Source organism: Geotrypetes seraphini, chromosome 15 (genome assembly GCF_902459505.1).
Source record: "Geotrypetes seraphini chromosome 15, aGeoSer1.1, whole genome shotgun sequence".
NCBI classification, from domain to species: Eukaryota; Metazoa; Chordata; class Amphibia; order Gymnophiona; family Dermophiidae; genus Geotrypetes; species Geotrypetes seraphini.
This window is the reverse complement of record NC_047098.1, coordinates 46,513,898-46,538,418: the sequence shown is the minus strand read 5'-3', so window position 1 is coordinate 46,538,418 and position 24,521 is coordinate 46,513,898. Positions and strand designations below refer to the sequence as shown.

The window sequence follows — 24,521 nt, the reverse complement described above, 5'->3', positions numbered from 1 at the left end:
TGTTTTGCAAGATGAGCAAAACGTTCGCAAAATTGGCGCCTTGGAAACTGAGCATGCCTCGATTAGCGAGCGGCGCCCCCCGTGATCCGGCACCCTCCCACCCCCTGTGATCCGGCACCCTACCCCCGCCGCAATTCGGCACCCCCCCTGCCGCTTCTTACTGTCATCTGGGTCTCGGCACCGGCATGTCCTGTACGTTGGTGCCGGTGCCCGAAGATCGGCCTCCTCTTCTTGCTGGGCCTTGAGCATCTGCGCATGTTCAAGGCCTGCGAGTTCATGCTCTCTCCAGATGACAGTAAGAAGCGGGGGGGAGGGGGGGCAAATCACAGGGGGGTGCCGAATCGCGGGGGGGGGGGGGTGCCGGATCGCAGGGGGGCCTTCGGGGGGAACGTATCAAAGCGAGTTTCCATTATTTCCTATGGGGAAACTCGCTTTGATATACGAGTATTTTGGTTTACGAGCATGCTTCTGGAACGAATTATGCTCGTAAACCAAGGTACCACTGTATAGGTTTTATGTATTTTCTGAAGAGTAGGGTTTTTGTTTCTTTGTTGAAGGTTTTGTAGTCTGTGATCGAAATCAGCAGATTGGGGAGTTGTCTGTCCAGTTTCGCTGCTCTGGTGGCCAGTAGGTTGTCATACAGTTTTCTTCGTTTGACGTTTTTGGTTGGCGGGTGTGTGAATATTGTGTGGGTTCTCCTGTGTCTGGTTGAGATAGATTGAATTAGTCGATTGTTCCAGTAGGTTGGGCTGTCTCCGTTTATAGCTTTAAATAGTAGGCAGCGGAATTTGAAGTGTATACTGGCTTGTATTGGGAGCCAGTGTGAGTTAATAAATCACAAACGAAGGGCTCCTTTTACAAAGGTGCATTAGGGCCTTAACGTGTGGAATAGCGCATGCTAAAATGCCGCACGCGCTAGCTGCTACCGCCTCCTCTTGAGCAGGTGGTAGTTTTTCAGGTAGCGTGCACTAAAAACGCTAGTGCACCTTTGTAAAAGGAGCCCTAAGTTATTTTCACACTGCAACTTTAAATTCAAATTGTTCATGTGATTCAGCAGATCTGCAAAAAAAATGCCACTTTCCAAAGCCACATGGTATCTGATAAAAGTGAATACGCACCTTTAAATATAAATTTATGCAATTACAAATTGAGTATTACACTGCACCACTGCAAGTAGTCGTATGGACAATTAACTGTAATGACTAGTAATGAACTTCCAGATACAATTTAAAGATTAGTCACAGCACCAGAGCTACCTACAACACCGCAAATTTACACTGTTGATTGAGGCCGAACTAGTACGAAGAAATACCGCAAAGTCCGCATATTTCAGTATTAAATAAAGTTGTGACTAATATTAACATAATATGGAATATCAATTTATTTTGAACACAATTTTAATTAATGTACAGTGGTGCCTCACACAACGAACTTAATTCGTTCCAGGAGCAAGTTTGTTATGCGAAAAGTTCGTTATGTGAAACGCGTTTTCCCATAACAATACATGTTAAAAAAAATAATTCGTTCTGCAGCATAAAATATGCTAAGATGACATAAAAAAAGATAAATTTGTCAAAATGGTGAAAATGGTGGTCTTGCTGAGGCCAAACTCTTTGACGAGGTCACACTGTTTTACCCCACATTCACTCCTTCTAATTATTTCCCGTTTCATTTCAACAGAAATCACCTTCCTGCTTTTTTTAGAAGCCATGATATATAAAAAATATTGAGTTTATCTTAAAAGGACGACTGTATACAGTGAGAGAGGGCAGTTAAGCGCAGTGACTAACGACTGCCTGCAGTGCCTGCGCGGAAGGATGCAATACATCGGCAGCTCGGGCGACTTCGTTGTGTGAAACGAAGTTCGTTGTGTGAAACGAAGTTCGTTGTGTGAAGTTCGTTGTGTGAAACGAAGTTCGTTGTGTGAAACGAAGTTCGTTGTGTGAAACGAAGTTCGTTGTGTGAAGTTCGTTGTGTGAAACGAAGTTCGTTGTGTGAATCAAGACATGAAATTCGTTGTGTGCAGCGTTCGTTGTGTGAGGCGTTCGTTATGCGAGGCACCACTGTATTTGAAATCTATCAACACCCCTTGGTTTGTTTGTTGGTTTTTTTTGTGGATTCTCATTGGAAAATGAGTCCAGGTTTTGCATTTCTGCACAATTCTTCCGCAGGCTGCATAAAATCTTATCGCCCACAGACCGTACTTTGGAGACCCCTTCTGTAGACCATTGCAGCCACATTTATTTACTCTTATTTACCCATGCTGAAATAAATCGGGCATAAGCACCATTGCACCATCACAGGTCACATTATAATTTGTGGGAGGAGCAGAGATTTATTCACTTGTACACCCACATTCCCAGCTTTCATAAATCTCAGTAGTACTACTCCATTTTGCTTGCAACAGAAGCTTTCATTTTTGTAGACAGAGGCTATTTTGAACAATATCTCGCATCGTCTTATAATATGCACTCTTAAGGAGTAGCACCACATGATCAGTTTTATTCCATCCTTATGTTAAAGCAGCTGCAGAAAGTGCTTTCCTGAATGTATGAACCTGCTAACCTTAGGCACGGCTCTAATCACATATAGTTACAAGAGACAGAGAGAATTCTCAAGTGGTTTAAATGTGGCAGATCCAATTTCCTTATATTTCTTCACATTTTTGTGACGTGGTCTACAGATGTCTACTTAGAAAAAGAGCGTTGAAAACATCTCACTTAAAATTCTGAAGAGCATAGTAGTTGGGCAGAAAAGACCCACTTTATTCATGTCTAACCCAAAACTCTTTAGCACCAAACACGTTACAGGTCTTTCCTGTGCTCATCAGTACTTTCCATTAGTTCATTACTACTTGCAAAGGATTCCAAGCAATTTATTCTTAAGAGGACAGACAGGGAGGATGCGAACCACTGCTGAAAAGGAGCTCAGGAAGAGGTTTTGACAGTGCACTGGTAGCATAGCATTACATTATATTTTATTTTTGTAGTCCGCATATTTTTGCAAACAAGTTCAGTGCAGATCACATATTAAAAACAGGGCATACTTATATATTTGTATTCCTGAGACTATCATATGTTGTACTCTTCTATTTCTTTGTTGTGTATAAAACTCTTTAATAAAACTCAATTGAACTTAAAAAAAACAAAAAAACAGGGCATACCCAAATATTACAAACATATAGAGTAATACAATAATTCAACAATATATCATACAATTCTAGGGACAAATTTAGGACCCTTTTTATTAAGCTGTGTTATGGCTGGTTTTCTTCAGTCGCTGCAGTAAAAGCTCTTGACGCTCATAGGAATTCTCTGAGCATCAAAGCTTTTATGGAAGTGGCCTGTCATAAAAACCCTAAAACAGCTTGATAAAAGGGGGCCTTAGTAAATTAAAGTGTTTTCAAGAACTATCTAAATACTTTATAGTCTGCAATAGCTGTCAGTTGAGAAGACAAGGATCTCCACCCTTGAGCGGCCTGAAAATCAAAGGAAGAATTAAATAATCTTCTCGATTGTCGCCCTCTAAAGGCAGGAAAGTAAAAAGGGCAACCAATGTGCTCCTGTGGTAGGTGGAAAGAACTGAATTGCCTATTACCAATAATCATTACATAGTAACATAGTAGATGACGGCAGATAAAGACCCGAATGGTCCATCCAGTCTGCCCAACCTGATTCAATTTAATTTTTTTTTCTTCCTAGCTTTTTCTGGGCGAGAATCCAAAGCTTTACCCGGTACTATGCTTGGGTTCCAACTGCCGAAATCTCTGTTAAGACTTACTCCAGCCCATCTACACCCTCCCAGCCATTGAAGCCCTCCCCTGCCCATCCTCCACCAAACGGCCAAACACAGACACAGACCGTACAAGTCTGCCCATTCTTCCCAAGCCTGAGAAATCGTGCCTCCTGCAAGAGCAGACTAGACAATTAATAGTATATATGAATTGTCGGTTCATGGTCTTCAGGAAGGCAACCAGTTGATGTTCCATGCTTCTTGGCATTACTACTTGAAGCTCTGTTTAGAACTCGGCTGTATGTTGAGCAGTTGGAAAAGTATGTTAACGCTTTGTCTAATTTCTATAGGCAATTGTTATACCTCGGCCAATGTTTCTGCAGAACATTCTAAGCAGGATACTTTTCAGCTTGTGAGTGAGGAGTGGAATGTAGTAATTCTATAAGCTTGTGCCTATGCACATCAAAGGTGCTTTTAATTGGCATTTTTGCATATATTCAATAAACTAACGCCTAAGTCATGAGATGGGTGAAACACATGTCACTTGGCATACTGAATTGCAACCATTTGTACCTACCATTGACTTGGTACAAAAGTTTGCATCTAAGTTTTGGCACACCAGTGCAAGCTTGCACTTGTATTCTATAATGACTTTGGCACATCTAAGCGCTGTTATAGAATTGATGGTAAGTGCCCCATTGTAGCGCCAAGTTATAGAATTGCTTCTGATACGCTGTATGAATGTTATTTCAATTGTCAGGGCAATGTCTATCATAGACATACATAAAGCAAAAAATTTTGACCATGTGACACCCCTTCTAATAAAATCACATTAGCTTCCTATCACCCACAGAATTACCTATAAAATCTTACTGCTTACATTCAAAACAAAAATTTTGAACACACCGAACTATATTGATCGATTACTTGTCCCCTACTGCTCATCAAGAACGCTTAAGATCTAGTGATCAATTCTTTTACATGTTCCATCCTTAAGACACTTTTTCTACAACACCAACCAGAAACGTATCTTTTCAGTTACCACACCTGTACACTGGAACTCACAACTAGAGAATGACACGGGGAAAAAATCTGTCCCCGTCACTGCACCGTCCCCGGCCCACCATCCTCTGCACCGCCCCGTCACCGCCGTTCCCTTCACCGCCCCGTCACCGTCACCGCCATCCCTTTCACCGCCCCGTCACCGTCCCCGTCTAGCACTCATCTTCTTCCCTCCGCTCCCCCATAGTCTGGCATCTGTCTTCTTCCCTTCCAGCGTCTTCTCCCCACTCTGCCTTCCACATTTCCTTTCAGGGTCTGTTCCTCTCTACCCTCTTTCAATGTCTGTTCTATTTCTTTCCACCACCACCCTTCCCTCCCTCCTTTACCTTCTGTTCCTTTCTACCACCTTTCTTTCATATCTTCTATCAGTCCCCCCACCATCACTAGCAGTCTCTCTTCTCCCTTACCATGAGCAAATAGAACTTCTGAAAATTGTATTGCTGAGGCATTATTTCTAGTACGCCTTTTTTTCCAGATGGATAATGACATCAATTTTATAATTCTTACTGTCTGCTCTGATTTCATTCACAATTTGGTTTGTGTTTTGTACCTGAGGATTCCATGAGGCATTTAACCTTTTCCTGTCTCTTCTGTGATTTCAAGTTGATTCCTTCAATAATGGAGTCTCAAGGCAGTAGCAGTTTTCTATTTTGGGCTCTTTTGACATTGTTTAAGGGATTTCTTGTACATTTGGTGCTGGTCTTCTTTGATGAGGTCACTTCAGAATCTATTTCCAAGGAAGAGAAACTTTTTCCCTTTCACCCCCTCCTTCCTTGTGTGAGCCGGAACACGCGGTCCCCGCAAGCAAGTAATTTTATATCATTTTCATTCTATTCATTCATAGAAATTAAAGTCTAGATAATGCCAGGCACATAACAAAACATGATTTTACAAAAATAATTCCCTGCACAGTCAAGCCTGCAAGGATTACTAGATGTCTTTCAGCAGCTCCCCTCCCTCCCTCCCCCTTACCTTTGTGGCCAAGTCAAAATGATCTACCAACAATAAAATTTTAAAAACACAAAGCACGCTGTACGCAGAGAAAATGTTAATTATCATTTATATTCCGCGGGTTTTCAAAGAGGTCAAGGCAGATGACTTTATGCAATGTCACCTCAGTAACAACTATACAAAAATAGACAAATATTCCCCCTCCCTTTTTACTAAACTGCGATAACGGTTTTTAGCACAGGGAGCTGCGCTGAATGCCCCACGCTGCTCTCGACGCTCATAGGCTCCCTGCGCTAAAAACCGCTATTGCGTTTTAGTAAAAGGGGGCCATAGTGCAAAATATAGACAGCAGATATAAATTCTCAAAACGGACACATTTTGATCACTAAGTTGAAAATAAAATCATTTTTCCTACCTTTTTGTCTGGTGATTTCATGAGTCTCTGGTCCTTCTGGTCCTTCTTCTTTCTTCTCCTGCCCCCCCCTCTTTCTTTCTCTCTCCCCCTGGCTCCCTTCTTTATTTCTGCCTTTCTTTCTCTCTCCCCCTGGCCTCCCTCTTTATTTCTTTCTCCCCCTGGCCTTCCTCTTTCTTTCTGCCTTTCTTTCTCTCCCTCTTGATCCCCTCTTTGTTTCTGCCTTTCTTTCTCTCTCCCCCTGACCCCTCTTTATTTCTGCCTTTCTTTCTCTCTCCCCCTGGCTCCCCCCTCTTTATTTTTTTCCTTTCTTTCTCTCTCCCCCCTAGCCCCCACAAAGCCATCGTGCCTATTTCTCCACTTCCACGATTCTTTCCCTACCCTCACCCCCAAGCCAGCAGCCGATTTCTCCCTGCTCCTTCCCCATGTCCTGATGTCCTGAACTTCATCGGGCAGCAGCAGCATTCACAATTCACTGCTGTTGTCTGCTTCAGGCCTTCCTCTCTGTCGAGTCCTGTCTTCATGAAAACAGGAAGTAGGCAGGACCCGGCAGAGAACAAGGCCTGAAGCCGGCAACAGCAGTGAATTGTAAACGCTGCCGCTGCCCGAAGAAGGTAATAGAGCATGAGGCAGACCGCTTCTCCCCCTTCCCAGCTGAACCCCCGCTGACCCTCCTATCTCCCCCCCTCCGTGAACCTTTCCGACCCTCCCAGCGAGAGCAGCAAACCTCCTTCGCGGCTTTCTCCTCCCTCTGCCACGTCACTGATGACATCATCAGTGATGCGGCAGAGGGAGGAAAAAGCCGACGCTACTGGAGGGAGGTTTGCTGCTTTCGCTGGGAGGGTCGGAAAGGTTCACTTGGGGGGGGAGAGATAGGAGGGTCAGCGGGGGTTTGGCTGGGAGGGGGGAGAAGCGGTCTGCCTCGGTGCTCCAAGGCCTGGCGCCATTACCTTTTTTGCCCCTCCCGCCTCCCCCCCTTGGTACTACTGCTGTCCAGCTCTCCTTAGTTTGCCGGTTTTCTTTTTCGGCGACCGGCACGCGCGGCTGCTCAAAGTTCAATCTTCTGCTCTGCTGCAACTTCCTGTTTCCAGTTGGGTCAGAGCAGAAGATTGAATACTGAGCAGCCACGCGTGTGCAGCTCTTTTGAAAGCGTTCCAGTCGCCGAAAAAGAAAGCCGGCAAACTAAGGTGAGGTGGAGAGAGGAAGCTGGTTAAACGATTGAGCCGGCGTGCGGGTGGGCGGGTGGGGGCTGCTGGAACCGCACGATCTTTTATGCCTCACTGCGGTGACAAGACCATTCACCACTCCACGGGGCGGTGATGGCCTTGTCCACATCCCCGCAGAGGCTGCTAATTTTCATTCCCCGTTTTTGGCGGGTTACCCGTGGCTAAACGCAGTAGCCGTGGGTAAACCGCCACCGTGTCATTCTCTACTCACAACCACTCTATTTAATAGAGGAAGGAACTATTGATAAATTTAAAATGAACTTAAAACCTTTTTTATTTAAGGACGCCTTTGACATATGATATCCTTTCCGTCCTGTACCACTTACTTCCATTAAAATTAACTAAGGAAGAGCATGACTTCGTCCCTCATTCTGTCAACCTTCTTTGCTTTTCTTTCCTATAATGACTACTTCTACCCTGCTTTCCTATGGGCTCCTTTTACGAAGCCGCGTTAGTGGTTTAACGCACGTAATAGCGTGCGCTAATTTGCCAGCTGCGCTAGCCGCTACCACCTCCTTTTGAGCAGGAGGTAGTTTTTCAGCTAGCGCGGGGGTTAGCGCACGCTAAAAAGTCACATGCGATAAAGCCGCTAATGCGGCTTCGTAAAAGGAGCCCTATGTGTCTCAGTCCGTCTTGTTTTGGTTTACATCTTAATTATATATCCCCTAAATTTTTATACTTATTAAAAAAAATATATTGTACACCGTTTTGACAATTTTTAAGCGGTATATCAAATTTTAATAAACTTGCAAACTTGGATGATGGCAGATAAAGGCCAAATTGGCCCATCTATAAGAACATAAGAATTGCCGCTGCTGGGTCAGACCAGTGGTCCATCGCGCCCAGCAGTCCACTCAAGCGGCGGCCCTCTGGTCAAAGACCAGTGCCCTAACTGAGACTAGTCCTACAAGCATATGCTCTTGTTCACCAATAACTTGTCTAACTTTATCTTGAATCCCTGGAGGGTGTTTTCCCCTATGACAAACTCCGGAAGAGCGTTCCAGAGTTTTCTACCACTCTCTGGGTGAAGAAGAACTTCCTTATGTTCGTACAGAATCTATCCCCTTTCAATTTTAGAGAGTGCCTTCTCGTTCTCCCTAACTTGGAGAGGATGAACAACCTGCCCTTATCTACTAAGTCTATTCCCTTCAGTACCTTGAATGTTTCAATCATGTCCCCTCTTAATCTCCTCTGTTTGAGGGAGAAGAGGCCCAGTTTCTCTAATCTTTCACTGTATGGCAGCTCCTCCAACCCCTTAACCAGCTTAGTTGCTTTTTTCTGGACCCTTTTGAGTGGTACCGTGTCCTTCTTCTAGTCTGCCCATCTGCTCTGAGAGAGCCCACATGCCTATCCCACGCCTTCTTGAATTCAGACACAGTCTCTGTCTCCTTCTGCTGCTAAGAAAGCTGTTATTAAGTCTGTCAAAAAGAAGACTTATTAGTCTTTAGGTCTCTGCTAGTGCTTGGGTTCCAGGAACTTTTTTTGCTTGATATTTGTTATATTCTCCTTTGGTTTTTTTGTGTGGAGTAAAAAGAAGACTTCAGCATCCCTAGCCAAATGTGCTGATCACTGTCATCATGCCTTTCTCCTTCTGCTCTCTGATAGGGATATCAATCCCAATCCAGGTCTTCCAAATCAACTCTCACCCTACTCATGCAGGTCACATCACAATGTCTCCAATCTTATTTCTCTTTCTCTCCTTTCCTTTTTCTCTTTGCCTTTCTCATCTGTCTGGTGGAAGGTCCGCTCTGATTCCAATAAGCTTGCCTACATCCATGATCTCTTTCTCTCTCATACTTTCCATCTGATTGCACTAACTGAGACTTGGCTTTGTCCTTAAGATTTTGCTTCAGCTGCTACCCTGTGTTATCTTTTCTCCCATAAACCTTGTCTGATTGGCTGCAGAGGTGGTGTTGAGATGCTACTCTCACCTGCTTATAGATTTCAACCTCATCTTCCACCAATACATAATGAACCTTGCACTCTCTCCACCGCTGTTTCATCCATCTTCTCAACCACTATGTTATCCAAGTCAGTCAATGAGGCTGTCTCTTCCGATAATACTATTCTCTCCTCTGCTCTAGAATACTCTTGCTCTTCCTATTTCCTGTTCTATAAGGTTTACTAAATCCCAGCCTTGGATGACCTCTAGAGTCCACTACCTATGATCCTGTGCCTGATCTGCTGAATGACTTTGGCTAAAATCCAATATCCATGCTGATTTCATACATTTTAAATTCTTGCTGACCTCTAGTCTAATCTTTCACCATGCCTTTGTTCATTTGCAGCTTGATGCCTTTGTAGAAGATAGTGGTCTGTTAGATATTTGGCAATATGGCTTTCAATCAGGTCATGGTTCTGAGATGCTGATTGCATCATTAATGGATTCTTTATTGAAGGGCATGGAAATAAAGGAGTCAGCTGTTTTGTTATTGTTTATAAATATATCCCTTGCATTTCATTTTGTGATCCATCATATCTTAATTAGACAATTGGATGAGCTTGGAGTAAGGTATAAAATGGTTTGTCATTTTGGATGGACAGATGCTCCCAGTGCATGTTGCTCAGGATGCTTCAAGATAGTTTTGTAAAGATGCAGGTATGCCACATGGCTCTGATCTCTGCTACTTTATTCAATATATACATACATGGCATCGCTATATGGCATTTTCAGCACATAGAGAATTGATTTTCATTTTTATGCAGTTGGCATTCTGTTAATTGCACCTTTCGTGAACAGTGGTCTGGCCTCAGCAATCAAACATTATGAAGCATTTAAAAAAAAATTTGGATTCATATTTGATGAATGCATTAACATTAATATGAAAAAGACCGAGACCCAGATGCACAAAGCTCTGACACCACAATAAAAAATTACCCTGGTGGGAGTGGTTTTTCTTTTACTAGCGATGCTTAGCACAATAGCATGCTATTTGTGCAGAGAATCATCAGTAAAAGGGTGGAGAAACTGTGTCTGGCATTTACTCAGAAAAGCAATCGCAAGGCACAGCTCCTTCCTCCTGTCAAACTGTTCTCCCTGCCCCAATCACCTGAGCTGCAGGACTCCCTGAAGCTACTGGCAGGTTCGGGGCTTCCCCTGCCATTCAGCTCTTCAGGACAGGAAGAAAAAAAAGGAGGTTGTGCCAGGATTCCCCCCCCCATACACCCCCATGACCCTCTCCTTATGATCAGCAGGGTGGATGCCCACTCCCTCCTGCCTCAGCTGCTGCCCGGACCCCACACCCCTGACCACCCCTTAGTACCTTCTAATGAAGACTGGCAGGAGGGATGCCCACTCCTGCCACCTGGCCTGCCTTCAAAATAGTGGCTCTTTCCTTTCCCAGTGCATCCTGGGATGCACTAGGAAGGGCCTAAGGCTCTGATTGGCTCAGGCACCTAAGGCCTCTCCTCAGAGGTCTTTTCTCTGTAATTCCCTACCTGAGCAGTATATATAGATTCAACATTTTATCCTGTTTGTCTGTCACAACTAGATTGTAAACTAAACTACTGGGTAAAAGTAGAACACTGAAGTTCCCAAAGTGTAGAACTCAAAACAAAAAATAGGAACTTTGACTATTTCAGCCTTTGTAACCAAAGCGGTGCTCAGAACCGTGTAATGGTGAGAAAATCACGAGTCAGGGAATGCTCCCCTGTGAGTGTTTTCAGTCGTCTATCATTGCACCATCTTCATTTGGTAGAAAGGGGATGAAATAGATTTCAACAAAATCTCAAGTGTACTTAATAGTGTAGAACAAACTCCCAAAAAGTTCTAAATAAAGCTCATAAATTAACAAAAAAAGTTTTTTAACTTAACTGAAATAAAGGAGAAAGGAAGTTGTTTCACTCCAGCGGGTCCTGATGCGTTTAGCCAGTGGCTTCCTCAGAGAACCCCCATTTGCTGGCTGTAATCAAGAGTAAAACTTCTCCCTAACAAAAGAAGAAAGAAAGCCATTGATGATGTAAAACATATAAAAAGGTTCACACAAACTCACATCGCTGCTGGTGGATGCCTTACTCTGCTCCCAAAATTATATCACTTCCTATTAGAGCCACTTCCTGCTGGTTGCCCGGTAGAAATACTACTGCAAAGATGTCAATCTCAGTGTAGAAACGCTGTGTTTTGGTGTTGACAACTAGATTGTAAGCTTTTTCAAGCAAGGTCTGTCTTTTCCATGTCAATATACAGCTCTGCATGCATCTGGTAGTGCTATAGAAATGATAAGTAGTAGTAGTTAATGTAGTGGTAATATAGTAGCACTTGGGGCAAATTCTATAAGAGGTGCCTATCTCAATCAGTAAACTGGCTTAATTTATGAGCTCTAACAAGCTCATAATTGAAAAAAAATTAAACTTAATTGGGCGATAGTTGCCTATTAGGTACGATTCTACAAAAGATAGGCACATGGTACCTTACGGCACCTAACAGTGAAGTAGGCATTTAGGGGTGTAGAGTAACTTAGGTGCTGCTAGGCACGATCCGGTAAAGGACTTAGGCACCTAAGTTTTAACATAGGTGCTGATAAGCACGATTCAATAATGGGCGCCTAAGAGTGACTGTCATATGATAGGCGCCTATCTTTTTAGGTGCCTATTACATAATCTGGCTCTTAGCGTCTCCTAAATGGGATGTGCTATGTGCTCTTGCATGTTAAGAGGTTCTGAGTGCTCTTGGTTAAGATTTTGCATGTCTCACATGATAATAGCAGTATTAGCATGTGATTTGCAAAAATAAAAAATGAGAATGTTCTAAAAAACAAGCATACTAGATTTTCAGGTAGTGCCTGGGAAAAATCCTGCGCTAAGCTATGTTACCTGCAAATTTTAATGCATTTTAGTAAAAGAGCTTTTAAGAGTGACAGTATTTCTGTAAACTGCTCAGAAGTGTGGCGATGGACAGTTATAAATACAATAAAATGAATGAAAAAGGAAGCAATATTATACAAGTGAATCTTTTCCTCACAGGTGTAGGCTATTTAATTCACATTAGCCTTCATCACAGTGCCAATCTAATGAAAACCAAAGAGAAAATATGAAATATTTCACATACAAGTCTGTTCAGGCATTTTGAATTGCGCGCCAACAGGACAGTTTGAACTGCACGCCAACAGGAAGTTCTTTTAAGACGCACTAGGTGACATTGAGTAGCTTGAAACCTCACAAGTAACCCTCCTATTTTCCATTTGTTGATATCTGTTTTCTTCTGAGCTACAGCAGTTTTTCTGAAAATGTATTTTCATAATTGGCTATTTTTCAGCATGTGTGACCTCAATGAGCAGTGCTACAGCATGAAGTTCTGTTTTAAATTGGGTAAGACCGCTACAGAAACTTATGAAATGTTGAAAGTGGCTTATGGGAAACATGTCATGAGTTGTGGAAGGTGTTTTGAATGCTATTCACACTTCAAAAGTGATCATGAATCGGTGGAAGACGATTTGCGAACTGGAAGACCTTTAACGTCAACTGATGATGTTCATGTTGATCAACTGAGGTTTCTTGTGCACGCTAATAGGCGATTAACTGTTAGTGAATTGGCAGGAGGAATGCAATATCTCCATTGGTTCATACCACAACATTCTAACAGAAAAGACGGGGATGTCTTGCATTGCAGCAAAGTTTGTTCCACGGTTGATGACTGATGACCAGAAGAATAACTGCAAAAAATGTGATGACAGTTCTTCTCCAGCCATCTTGCTCACCTGACTTGGCACCTGCTAACTTCTTGTTTCCTAAACTTAAATCCATGCTGAACGGAAAGCGATTCTACAACATTGAAGACAAAGCAAAATTTGACTCAGCAACTTTTGGTGATTCCTGAAGATGCATTTAAAGACTGTTTCCAGACGTGGAAACGATGCTGGAAAAAGTGTATATGTAGAGAAGGAGAGTACTTTGAAGGGGACTCAGTGGAATAAGTTGTAAGATTGTTTACCGTATTTTTTGCTTCATAAGACGCACCCTAGATTTAGAGTAGGAAAACAAGAAAAAAATCATTATGAACCAAATTGTGTACTAACATATGTCAGTCTCTGCACCTAGTCCCCCTCATTCCCTGCCAGACTCTGCACCCAACCCCACACTCTTTGCCAGGCTCTGCACCCTGTCCCTCCCCTCCCCTACTAATTGTAATGCAATTTTCTTTTCATTTTTTATATACACACAGCAGATATAAATTCTCAACACTGACACATTTCGATCACAATTGAAAACAAAATAATTTTTCCTACCTTTGTTGTCTGGTGATTTAATTAGTTTCTGGTTGGACTTCCTTCTGACTGTGCATCCAATGTTTCTTTCACAATCCATCCCCATCCCCTTTGGGACCAGGTCTCTATCTCTTTTCCCTCTGCTTACCCTCCCCAGATCCAGTGTTAATTCTCCTTTGTACCTACCACCACCTTTGTTCCAGGTCTCCCTCTCTCTCCTACCTCTGTTATGATTTTCCATCTCTCTGTTCTTCCTCAGGGTCTCTCCTCTTCTGTCTCTTCTGTCTGCACCTTCCAGCATCTGCTTCCTGTCTTTCCCCTTTGGTCCAGGCCTCTCTCTCTATCTTTCTTATACTAACAACCTCACCCCCTTATTCCATCCCCATGTTCAGCATTTGTTCTCCTTTCTTCCAAGTCTTTCTCTGCTTATCTCTCTCCTTCCTTCCTCCCTCCCTGGTCCAAAATCTTATCACCTCTCTGCGGTCTCTCTCTCTCTCTTCCCTCTATACATCCCCAAGTCCAACATCTGCCCTCTCTCTTCTGCCTCCCCTTTGTTTCAGGTTTCTCCCTCTCTATACCTTCCTTCTGCTAAAATTTTGAGTGTGTTTTCCCCTCTCTAGTCCAGCATATGCCTTGTCTTCAAGTCTGTTTTCCCACCCATCCTCAAAGTCCTTTTCTGCTGCTCCTCCTCCGCCCCCCCCCCCCCCGTCCAGATCCAGCATCCCGCCGGGGCCCTCACGACAGGCAGGGCCTTACCTCCAAGCTGCTTCCCGCACCCAGCGAGAGAGTCATCTTCCGTGCAGTGACCGCTACTGAGCTAATTACAGCAGCCTGCAGAGTGAAAGTAACAGGCTGCCATTGGCCTCTGAAGCACGTTCCCTTTGCTACGGTCCCGCCCCTCCTTTGATGTCAGGGGTGAAACCGCAGCAGAGGGAATGTGCTTCAGAGACTGATGGCAGACTGCTAGGTTCGCTCTGCAGGCTGCTGTAATTAGCTCAGCGGCGGTCACAGCGCAGAAGACGACCTCTCATTGGGTGTGGGAAGCAGCTTGGAGATAAGGCCCCGACTGTCGCAGGGCCTCAGCGGGACATTGGACCTGGACAGCCATAATAGCTTTAAAGGGGAGAATCCGGAGGATGCTGAGGGGGAAACAAAGGAAGACAGCTGGGAGCTCACCGACGCTAGGGAGAGCCGTGTCGGGTGCGGGCATTTAAAAAGATATGACGGGGTGGGGATGGGGTGTTTAAAAAAAAAAAGGTATCTTCACTGCATAAGATGCGCCAACATTTCCACCCACTTTTGGGTGGAAAAAAGTATGTCTTATGGAGAGAAAAATACAGTAATACATTTTTATAAAATCAGTCCTGGAACTTTTGGAACAGAACTCGTATAAACTACTGACAATCCAGAAATTTCAGCCTTTGTACAATAAATGAAATGATGTTTGCTATTCTTTGAATGAGGAAAGACAGATTTAGGGGTGGAGTAGGCTAATAGTATTTTGCTTCCATGGAAAAAGAAGTTGTTGATATACTACTTAAAAGTTTCTTTTCAATATCGGTCAAAAATATGTTCCTGTGTAGACTTCAATAAGGGATCCTTCTACAAAGTTGTGGTAAAAAATAGTTTTAGTATACCCTTATCTGGGTCATTCGCTTGTGCTGTCCATTTTTTCCGCAGTCCTAAAAACCTTGATTTTGTGTTTTTTTTTCCATTAATGTCTGTACTCTATTGCCATTATCATGTGACCTTTAAAAAAATTACTGCGGCAGCACTTACTGCCACTTATTATTCGTATGCTATCCAGTTAGTATGCAGTAATGTAGATGTGCCAACTATTTATCTCCGTCCTTGACATACACCCTAAAAATACAAAAGATTATTTAGTGCAGAGTTAGGCCTAGATTTGGAAAACGGCACATATGTCAGCTGGCACCTCCAAAAACGACGCCAGCTGTGTGCCAATCATATATAGATGTCATTAACAGAATCACTTTCCTTTAGAAATCACAGGAATAGTACTAGTTGAAAACTAGAGGAAGTCAGAAAATGCTTGAATCCAAAAATATAAACTGACCTCACATCGAAACGGGGCCACGTAGAGACCCCTAACCCTTCATAAAGCTAAGTCATTATATCACAACTCATTCATTCCAGAGTGATGTTCATTTGATAAAATATAAGAAAGAAAGAAAGAACTCTTACACAAGGGTCAAGATAAGGAAATTGGGTCATTAGGGCATAGACAGGGGGTGGGTAAGCAGAGTGGGCAGACTTGATGGGCTGTAGCCCTTTTCTGCCGTCATCTTCTATGTTTCTATGTAAGTATTTGAAAAACTGTAACAACCTTTATTTATTTATTTATTTTTGTAACCAACCATGGAGCGTGACCAGCATTGAAACAGTTGCAATGACTGGAAGGCAAACTCTGGTTCATCTCTAGGAGGGTGCATTCCTTCCTTGAAGAGTTTCACGTTTCTGAGTGACTTATAAATTGTTGGTCATGGTCCATAGTTAGGCTACTATTTTGAATGTGAGGTCAGTTTATATTTTTGGATTAACAGAATCACAGCTTATGTCAAACTTAGGTGCCATTAATGTAGGCCACCGTTTTTAAAGGCCTACATTACCAACGCCTAAGTTTGACAGAGAAATATGCCTAACAATGCCTAAGGTAATTTCTGACCACAATCATTCTTACTTTGACCTTAGGTGCCGCTAGGAGCCATGACATAGCCATGATTCTGGTGCCTATTGGGGCAGGTGCTTGCCAGTGCCTACTTTTTAAAAATATTTTTTATAGATCATTAACTAAAGGGGTGGGAGGGTTAAAATGTTTGCTTAGGTATAATTGTTAGTGCAAAATGCTTTTATTGTACTGTTATATGTGTCTTCAATTGCTACTGTATTATGATTGTTTAAAAATCAATAAAGTTTATAAAAAAAAAAAATGGGGTTTTAAATGGTGCAGTCAATTACTGTGCCAATTAAAGCAATTAAGTTATGGTGCCCTGTACATGTAAATGTAAAAAAAAATATCATGTGACGCTTTAGAGCAGTGGTCTCAAACTTGCAGCCCGGGGGCCAAATGCAGGCTGCCAGGTACTATTTTGAAGCCCTCGGTATGTTTATCATAATCACAAAAGTAAAAATAAAACAGTTTCTTGATCATATGTCTCATTAGCTATAAATTACAATATTATTATTAAGACTTAGCCAAAAGGAAAGATTCATAAACTATAAAGAGTTTTACCTCATGCAAAATTGTCATTTCTTTAATAAGACATTAACTATTTTTTTCTGAGGCCCTCCAAGTACCTACAAATCCAAAATGTGGCCCTGCAAAGGGTTTGAGTTTGAGACCCCACTGCTTTAGAGCATCTTGTTCACCTTTTGCTTCATTAGGTACATGTTAGCACCTAATGCAGCTTAGTAAAAGAACAGCTATTTTTGCATGTTTTTCTGGCAGTATGCTATGTTTCGGTTGAAACATTTTGCGATACAGATACTCTCTAACCTGGACTCCTGATGCAGGCACTATAGCTGAAACACGGTCCATGTCGAGTCCATCATTTGCCACATGTTTTTATGACTGATGAGATTGCTCTGTACATTGATTTTATAATTGGTTGCTAATAAAGAAGGTTCTGAAGACTGGGCACACTCTGCTTTTTTTCTTTTGGACCTTGATGCTGTTTGTGCAGAGGTCATTATCTTTGCAAGTATTGCTAGTCCATTGTAACTGGTACGTTTCTTCTTTCTCCACTGTGTCATGAGGCACATGCATTCTAGTCATTTCGTCTGTTGAGATGTTGCAGTAAGTTTTATTTCCATGTACTTTTGCAGTGATTTTTTTTTTTTATTGAACAGTGATTGAATATTATCACGTTGCTTCTTTTTTTGAGTCATTCCATTCGTTTCTGCATAGTGGTTTGCTTGCATGGAAAAAAAAAGTGTATGGCGGATCTAATAATAATTTCAAGACAACAATTTTGATATGTCTTATTGCCTTACAGAGTGCAATCGATATATAGATTAACCTGTTCCTCTCTTTCCCCAGGAATGCTGCTGGTGACATCTGATACGTTAGGGCATGATTTTCATGTCTTCCAGATCCTAACTCATCCCTGGTCATCTTCGCAGAGTGCCGTCCATCATTTATACACGCTACACCGAGGAGAGACTGAAGCAAAAGTGAGTCTTATAACTTGTACAAGACATCATTATATACATACAGTCCCTCATTTTCCAGTGTACAAAAGGGACCTTTTCCCATTAGATTTTTAAATGCTAAATATAGTATGAATTTTTCATCCAAATGGAATCTCAGTGTGCTTTCCAATTATGGGAGCAATCTTCAAGGAGTCTGCAAATATTTCTTACCTATGGACTTGTACTGCTTTTGAAAGAGAAAGTACATGCTTTCTTTTGTTTTGAAACTTTTGCACCTGAATATTGTTCAAGCACTTTTTTTCTTGGAAAATTATGCATTTGGGGGCCTAAGAATTAGGTGTTAGTTTTAATGCGCAAATGCCCACCGGTAAAGTATACATCATCAACTGTTTGTTATTGGCCACTCCCCAAAGTATGTTGAAAGTAATGCAGGTAGCCCCATGATTGCACGGATAGTGGGAGGCTGTTCTCAATGGATGCACATAACTCCAAATTTGAGAGAGCTACATTGGCTGTTGATTGAGTACAAAATTTTGTATAAGACCATATTTAAAGTTTTAAACAGCCTGACCATCTCTCTTACAGGTCTGTCACTAAATATCTCTCTCCCCTTCAATCCATTCAAAATTCCACTGCACAACGGGCTGTATATACTCAAATATAAGTCGATCTGAATATAAGTCGAGGTCCCCATTTTCCCCCCCCAAAAGGAGGAAAAATTATTAACTCGAATATAAGTTGGGCGACTTAATATTCCAGTGCCCTGTCAGGCTCTGCACCCAGCCCCCTTCCCTCTCTCCCTCCCTCCACTGTCAGGCACTGCACCCAGACCTCTTCCCTCCTTTCCCTGTCAGACACTGCACCCAGCCCTCTTCCCTCCCTTCCTCCCTCCCTATCAGGCTCTGCACCCAGCCCCTTTTCCTCTCAACCCCTGTCAGGCTCTTTACCCAGTTCCCTTCCTTCCTTCCCTCCCTCCCCTGTCAGGCTCTGCACCCAGCCCCCCTCCCTCTCTCCAAAGCTCTGCACCCTGTCCCCCCTCACTGCCCTGTCCTGATACCTCCTCTGTCGAACCCTGGTGGTCCAGAGGTGCAGTGCGCAGGAGCGTGCTTTCCATGCTCCTGCCCCACTGCTAACCCAGTCAGTGGTAGCTGTCGCAAGATTGGGCTACTTCAGCTGCTGAGTGGCACCGAACAGAAATGCGCTTTGGTGCTCCTACTCGGCGCTGAGCAGCTTCTTGACTGGCTCCCATGAATTCTTGGTACAGGACTGGGCAGGGAGGGGGGGGGACAAGGTGCAGAGCCTGGTGGCGGCCTGCAATAATTCTAGAAGGGGGCACTGGCCCGCATATAAACCGGAATCCCCATTTTTGGGCCAATTTTTTGGCCCCCAAATCCCGGTTTATATTTGAGTATATACGGTATATTCTGCCACTGTCACTATGCTCACATTATCCCTCAAGACACTTTGTTGGCTTCCTATCCATTTCAGCATATACTTCAAACTCCTCTTATTGACTTACAAGTACATTCACTCTGCAGCTCCTTAGTATCTCTCCTCTTTTTTCTTTCCATATACTCCTCCCTGGGAACTGCACTCATTGAATAAGTCTCTCTTATCTGTACCCTTCTCCTCACTGCCAACTCCAAGCTCTGTCCCTTCTATCTTGCTGTACCATATGCCTGCAATAGACTGCCCGAGTCATTATGTCGAGCTCCATATCTGGCAGTATTCAAATCTAGGCTAAAAGCCCACTTTTTTGAGAATGCTTTTGACTCCTAACTCCCACTGACTTGTAGAATACCCATGTTTGATTTATCATTCCATCTGTAAGAAATTCCCTATTCCCTAGTTGTCCTGTTGACTGTTTAAATTAGATTGTAAGCTCTATTGAACAAGGGTTGTCTCTTATATGTTTAATGTACAGCGCTGTAGATTGTGCTATAGAAATGATAAATAGTATTAGTAGTATTGGCTACTAAATTTCATCTATATCAACCACCAGGAGCCTTGAGGTCAATGGAAACTTGAGTACCTAATTCTAAACCAATTAATCTTGTCCAAGCAGTATATCAAATCCCAATCTCTTTCCTTTTTAAAGCAGTTCTATTGAATGTTCCAGAGCTTTAGTAATTTACATCATGGACCAGAAGCTTTTGAATTTATGACCGTCTTATTTAAATTGAGAGCCGGATATAAAGGCCTTCAAAAGTGACTTTAAAACCTTGCTGTTTCAGAAGGCTTACCTTTCTTATAGATGAGAATGGGGGTAGAACTCTGGTATGCTAAGATGTTCAGTTCTGATATATAGGGCTCCTTTTACAAAGCCGCGCTAGCGATTTTAACGCACACACTGGATTAGTGGGGGGTAGCCAGAAATCTACCGCCTGCTCCAAAGGAGGCGGTAGTGGCTAGAGCGTACAGCAATTTAGCGCGCGCTATTCCGCGCATTAAGGCCCTAGCGTGGCTTTGTAAAAGGAGCCCATATCTCACAGGTTGTTGTTTTAAGTTTTTATTCTTTTTCATTTTATTTAAATGTTGTTTAAATGTAGTTTGTGTTGATTTTAAATATGTATGTATGAAGTGCAAACTTCTTCGAATGTTAGCGTGGCGTTATATAAATATATTAAATCAAATCAATGTATTTTTTAATTAGCTTTTGAAGGTAACCCTTCTTCAGATCAGAAATAAATGTTGACAAATGTCAGACTATATAAATGAAACATAAGGGAGGTCACGTGACGCTATGAGCCGGTGAGGACGTCTCTCACATCGGCTCCGGGCCCCAATCCACGTAATTAAGCCTCACCGCACCGAAATTCGTCCTGGCCGGGTCCCCCGCAGACACCCAGCATCGGGCTTCGATGGAACACTACCTGACCCGATCGCAAGAGCCGACGCGATCGAAGCCAGTCAGGGCTGGAAAGCAAAAAGTTACTCCGGGGCGCGACCAAGAATGGCGGCCCGCATCGGGGGACGGCGGTATCAGAGTTTACAGATGCCGCCCTAAACTGAAATCAAGGCGGCGGTGACCCAGGCGCTGGGGCCGCAGTTGGAGGCTCTGACTGCTAAACTGACCCGACTGGAACAACTTCTAACTGACACTACGGCCCGCACGACGGAACTGGAGCATCGGGTGTCTGCATCTGAGGATACTATCACCTCTCATGAAATGGATTTAGCCTCTTTACAAGAAACTGTGCACAGACAGGCTGAAAAAATTGATGACCTGGAAAATAGGTCCAGACGCAGTAACTTGCGGTTTCTGGGAATCCCAGAACTGATTCCAGATGCTAACCTACCTGCGGAATTGGAGAGCTGGCTTGAATTGGAATTCCCGGAAGCTATGGAAGCTGGCACTCTCTGCCTGGAACGGGCCCATCGGTTGGGTAGGAGGCCAGCTCAGGAAGACAGACCGAGAGTGGTGATAGTAAAATTCCTGAACTACAGGCACAAAGCAGCAGTTTTACACCACTACCGGGTTAAAAAAGAAGCCTTAAAGATGCGAGGATCAACTATTCGCATTAGCCAAGATTACTCGACGGCTCTAACTGAAAAAAGAAAAGGATTTTATCCACTTTGTAAACGCCTGGAGGACCTTAAACAGCGTTTTCTGTTTCTGTATCCGGCTACCCTGAAAATCCAGCATGCAAGTACATGGCATTCATTTACAGAGGCTTCTGATGCAGCTGACTTCATCAACACCCAGCTGGAATCCCAGGGGGACCCTCCTTGAGGATCATACCACGTAACTGTATTGGGTTTGGCTAGGATGAACTTTCAGGATTTTAGAATTGAATATGTTGTTATGTTGAGGCTTTCTAGTTTGAGACAGTATTTCGGTTGTTTGAAGGATTGGGGCTCCGTGGGTGTCTCCTCGGACCTCCTGCATATACCTCCGGGATATGCTAGTTGGGAAAGTTGGGGATATGGGGGGAGGGGTTGGGTTAGATGGGGAGAGATGGGAACAGCCTTGGGGGACAGAAAATGAATCAGTTTTGTGTTTTTCACGGGTCAGATTGGAGATTTTTATGCTATGTTTACAACTGCTGTTAATGCAATATGATTGGGTTTATATGCTGACCGTCTGGGGGAGGCTGGGCGCCCAGACGTGGGTTCGGAGTTTTACTGTCACTATGCAATTTATAGGGGGTACACATGGGGGATAACACACTTCGAATAATTTCCTGGAACGTTGCCGGTATAACATCTCCTGTAAAGAGGTCTAAAATCCTGCAACAACTGAAACGCCACAAGGCGGATTTGGCCTGTTTGCAGGAGACTAAATTGACTGCTGAGGAGCATGAGAAATTGAAGTGGGGATGGGTAGGATCTGTTTTCCATGCCTCCTCTACAGGCAAAAGAGCTGGTGTTTGCTTGCTAATTCGAAAGGGTTTAAAATGTGTAGTCACATCCTGCCATAGAGACAAGCTGGGTAGATCATTGCTGTTGCATATAACCTTGCAAGGAGCTGCTTTCCGATTACTGATAACTTATGGGCCAAACAACTACTCAACCACATATTTTAATTCGTTGATTACTTTAGGCCTTAGGGACACTTCAGTTCCTCTTCTAGTGGTGGGGGATTTCAATCAAGTTCTGGATGCCTCCCTTGATCGAACCAGAGTGTCTGGGTCTCCAACCGCAACTGACACTAGGGGACTGCCCTTTTTGTGTAAATCCCTGGGCATGGTGGATCCCTGGCGGCTACTTCACCCGTTCGAACGAGACTACACACACCAATCACGAGCACATGGAACCTTTTCCCGAATTAGATTACATCCTAATAACAGAATCCTTGTTCTCGGCGAGTAACAGAGGGCGACGATAGGGCCATTAGCCTTGTCCGATCATTGTCCTATTTGGTTGGATATATCCTGGACTGCTCCCCCCATGGGGGACTTCCGGTGGAGATTTCCCTCCTATCTGGCTGATGACCCTTCTTTCCAAACATATTTACGAACTAACTGGGAAGAGTTTTTAACAACTAATGGGCAACATGTACAAACCCCGGACCTATTTTGGGACACGGCTAAGGCAGTACTTAGAGGGGTGATAATTTCGTATGTATCAGCTCGCCGCAAGAGAATCGCCCAGGGTATTATTAGGCTGGAAAAGCGATACACTCAATTGAAAGCCAGATTTCTTCACAATCCGTCTCATCTGCTCCGTGAGGACATGCACTCAGCGCAAGTAGCTTTGAATGCATTACTACATGAAAGGATCAAGCGTTCTTTGTTCTACAGAAAATATAGGTTTTACCGCTATGGTAATAGAACCGGCAGGTTGTTAGCCACACTAACTAAACACTGGCAAGATGACCGATATATTCCCCGGGTGAAGTCTGGGGCACACACTTACCATACTGCACCATCTGATATAGCTGAAGCGTTTTATAAGCACTTTTCAAACTTCTATGCTAGCCATACGACATCTATGGGCCCCGATGTCCTGGATTATTTGGAAGACGCGGGTATGCCTAAATTCACTGACCTGCAGAGATCAACCTTAAACAGACCCATCCAGGGCACAGAGATACAAAGAGCAATCACACAGCTAAAATCGTACACTGCCCCGGGACCAGATGGGTTTTCCACAGAATTTTACAAAACGATGTCTCTGCAGGTGTGTGAACCTCTCCTGGGCTATTATGTGGTGGCGTTGGAGAAGGGCCGCTTTCCTTTGCACGCCAATGCGGCCACCATAACCTTAATACCGAAACCAGGCAAACCTAAAGACGAAGTAGAATCCTATCGTCCAATATCCCTCCTGAATGTCGATATAAAAATATTGGCTCGCCTATTGGCAAATCGATTGTCTCCACTCCTGCCACTAGTGATATCCCAGGCTCAGGCAGGGTTCGTCCAAGGCCGCCACTCGGTAGTGAATGTTAGAAGGGTGTTGCTGGCAATGTCCAGAGCCCAACAAGCGTCAAACCCGGGCATATTGGTCAGTCTAGACACTGCAAAGGCCTTTGACCAGGTTGATTGGACATACTTATTTAAGGTACTGGAATACATGGGAGTGGGGGGTTGGTTTGGGTCTTCCTTGCGGGTGTTATATTCGTCTCCAACAGCTTCCCTCTTGGTAAATGGTTTCTTGACACAACCTTTCAATATTGGTAGGGGCACTCGTCAGGGATGTCCATTATCCCCGCTGCTATTCCTTCTTTATCTAGACCCTCTCCTACGAACTTTATTAAAGGATGATATTCTGGTTGGGCTGAGGGAGGGCTCCTCTCAGATACGAGTGCTGGCATTTGCAGATGACATCTTACTTACACTAGCTCAGCCACATAGTTCCTTGCAGCGTGCCTTGGAGATATTGGATGAATTCCACATATATTCAGGCCCTGACGTTAAACAAACAGAAATCTCTAGTGCTTCCCTTACAACCCTCGCTGTGTGACTCGTGGCCCGGCCCTTTTCCTCTAGTTTGGGCCCCAACATCTATTCGATACTTGGGTATCCACATACCGAGGGATTTGGCAACACTCTATTCACTTAATGTTAAACCACTGCTTACCCAAACTACACAACGGTTGCAGGCCTGGAGATCCTATCCACTGACACTAATGGGCAGGATTGCATTATACAACATGATGATGATTCCACAGTGGCTTTATGTTCTACAAACTTTACCCATTTATTTACTGCACAAACATATCCGGCTTCATCATCGTGCATTATCTCAATTTTTATGGAGAGGCAGGAGATCCCGAATCCCCATATGCAAATTTAACTTTACCTATCTCTCAAGGGGGTC

At 43.5% G+C, this 24,521-nt stretch overlaps 1 protein-coding gene across 11 annotated transcripts in view; it reads left to right on the top strand.

The window, feature by feature from the left end:
- The window catches only part of BCAS3 (BCAS3 microtubule associated cell migration factor), a 1,368,214-nt gene that overhangs the window by 427,339 nt on the left and 916,354 nt on the right, over positions 1-24,521 (top strand). For all 11 annotated transcript variants that reach the window (XM_033921865.1, XM_033921866.1, XM_033921867.1 and 8 more), the window contains one exon: positions 17,647-17,780. In XM_033921865.1, the coding sequence (XP_033777756.1) occupies positions 17,647-17,780 (134 nt within the window). The remainder of the gene's footprint in view (positions 1-17,646; positions 17,781-24,521) is intronic.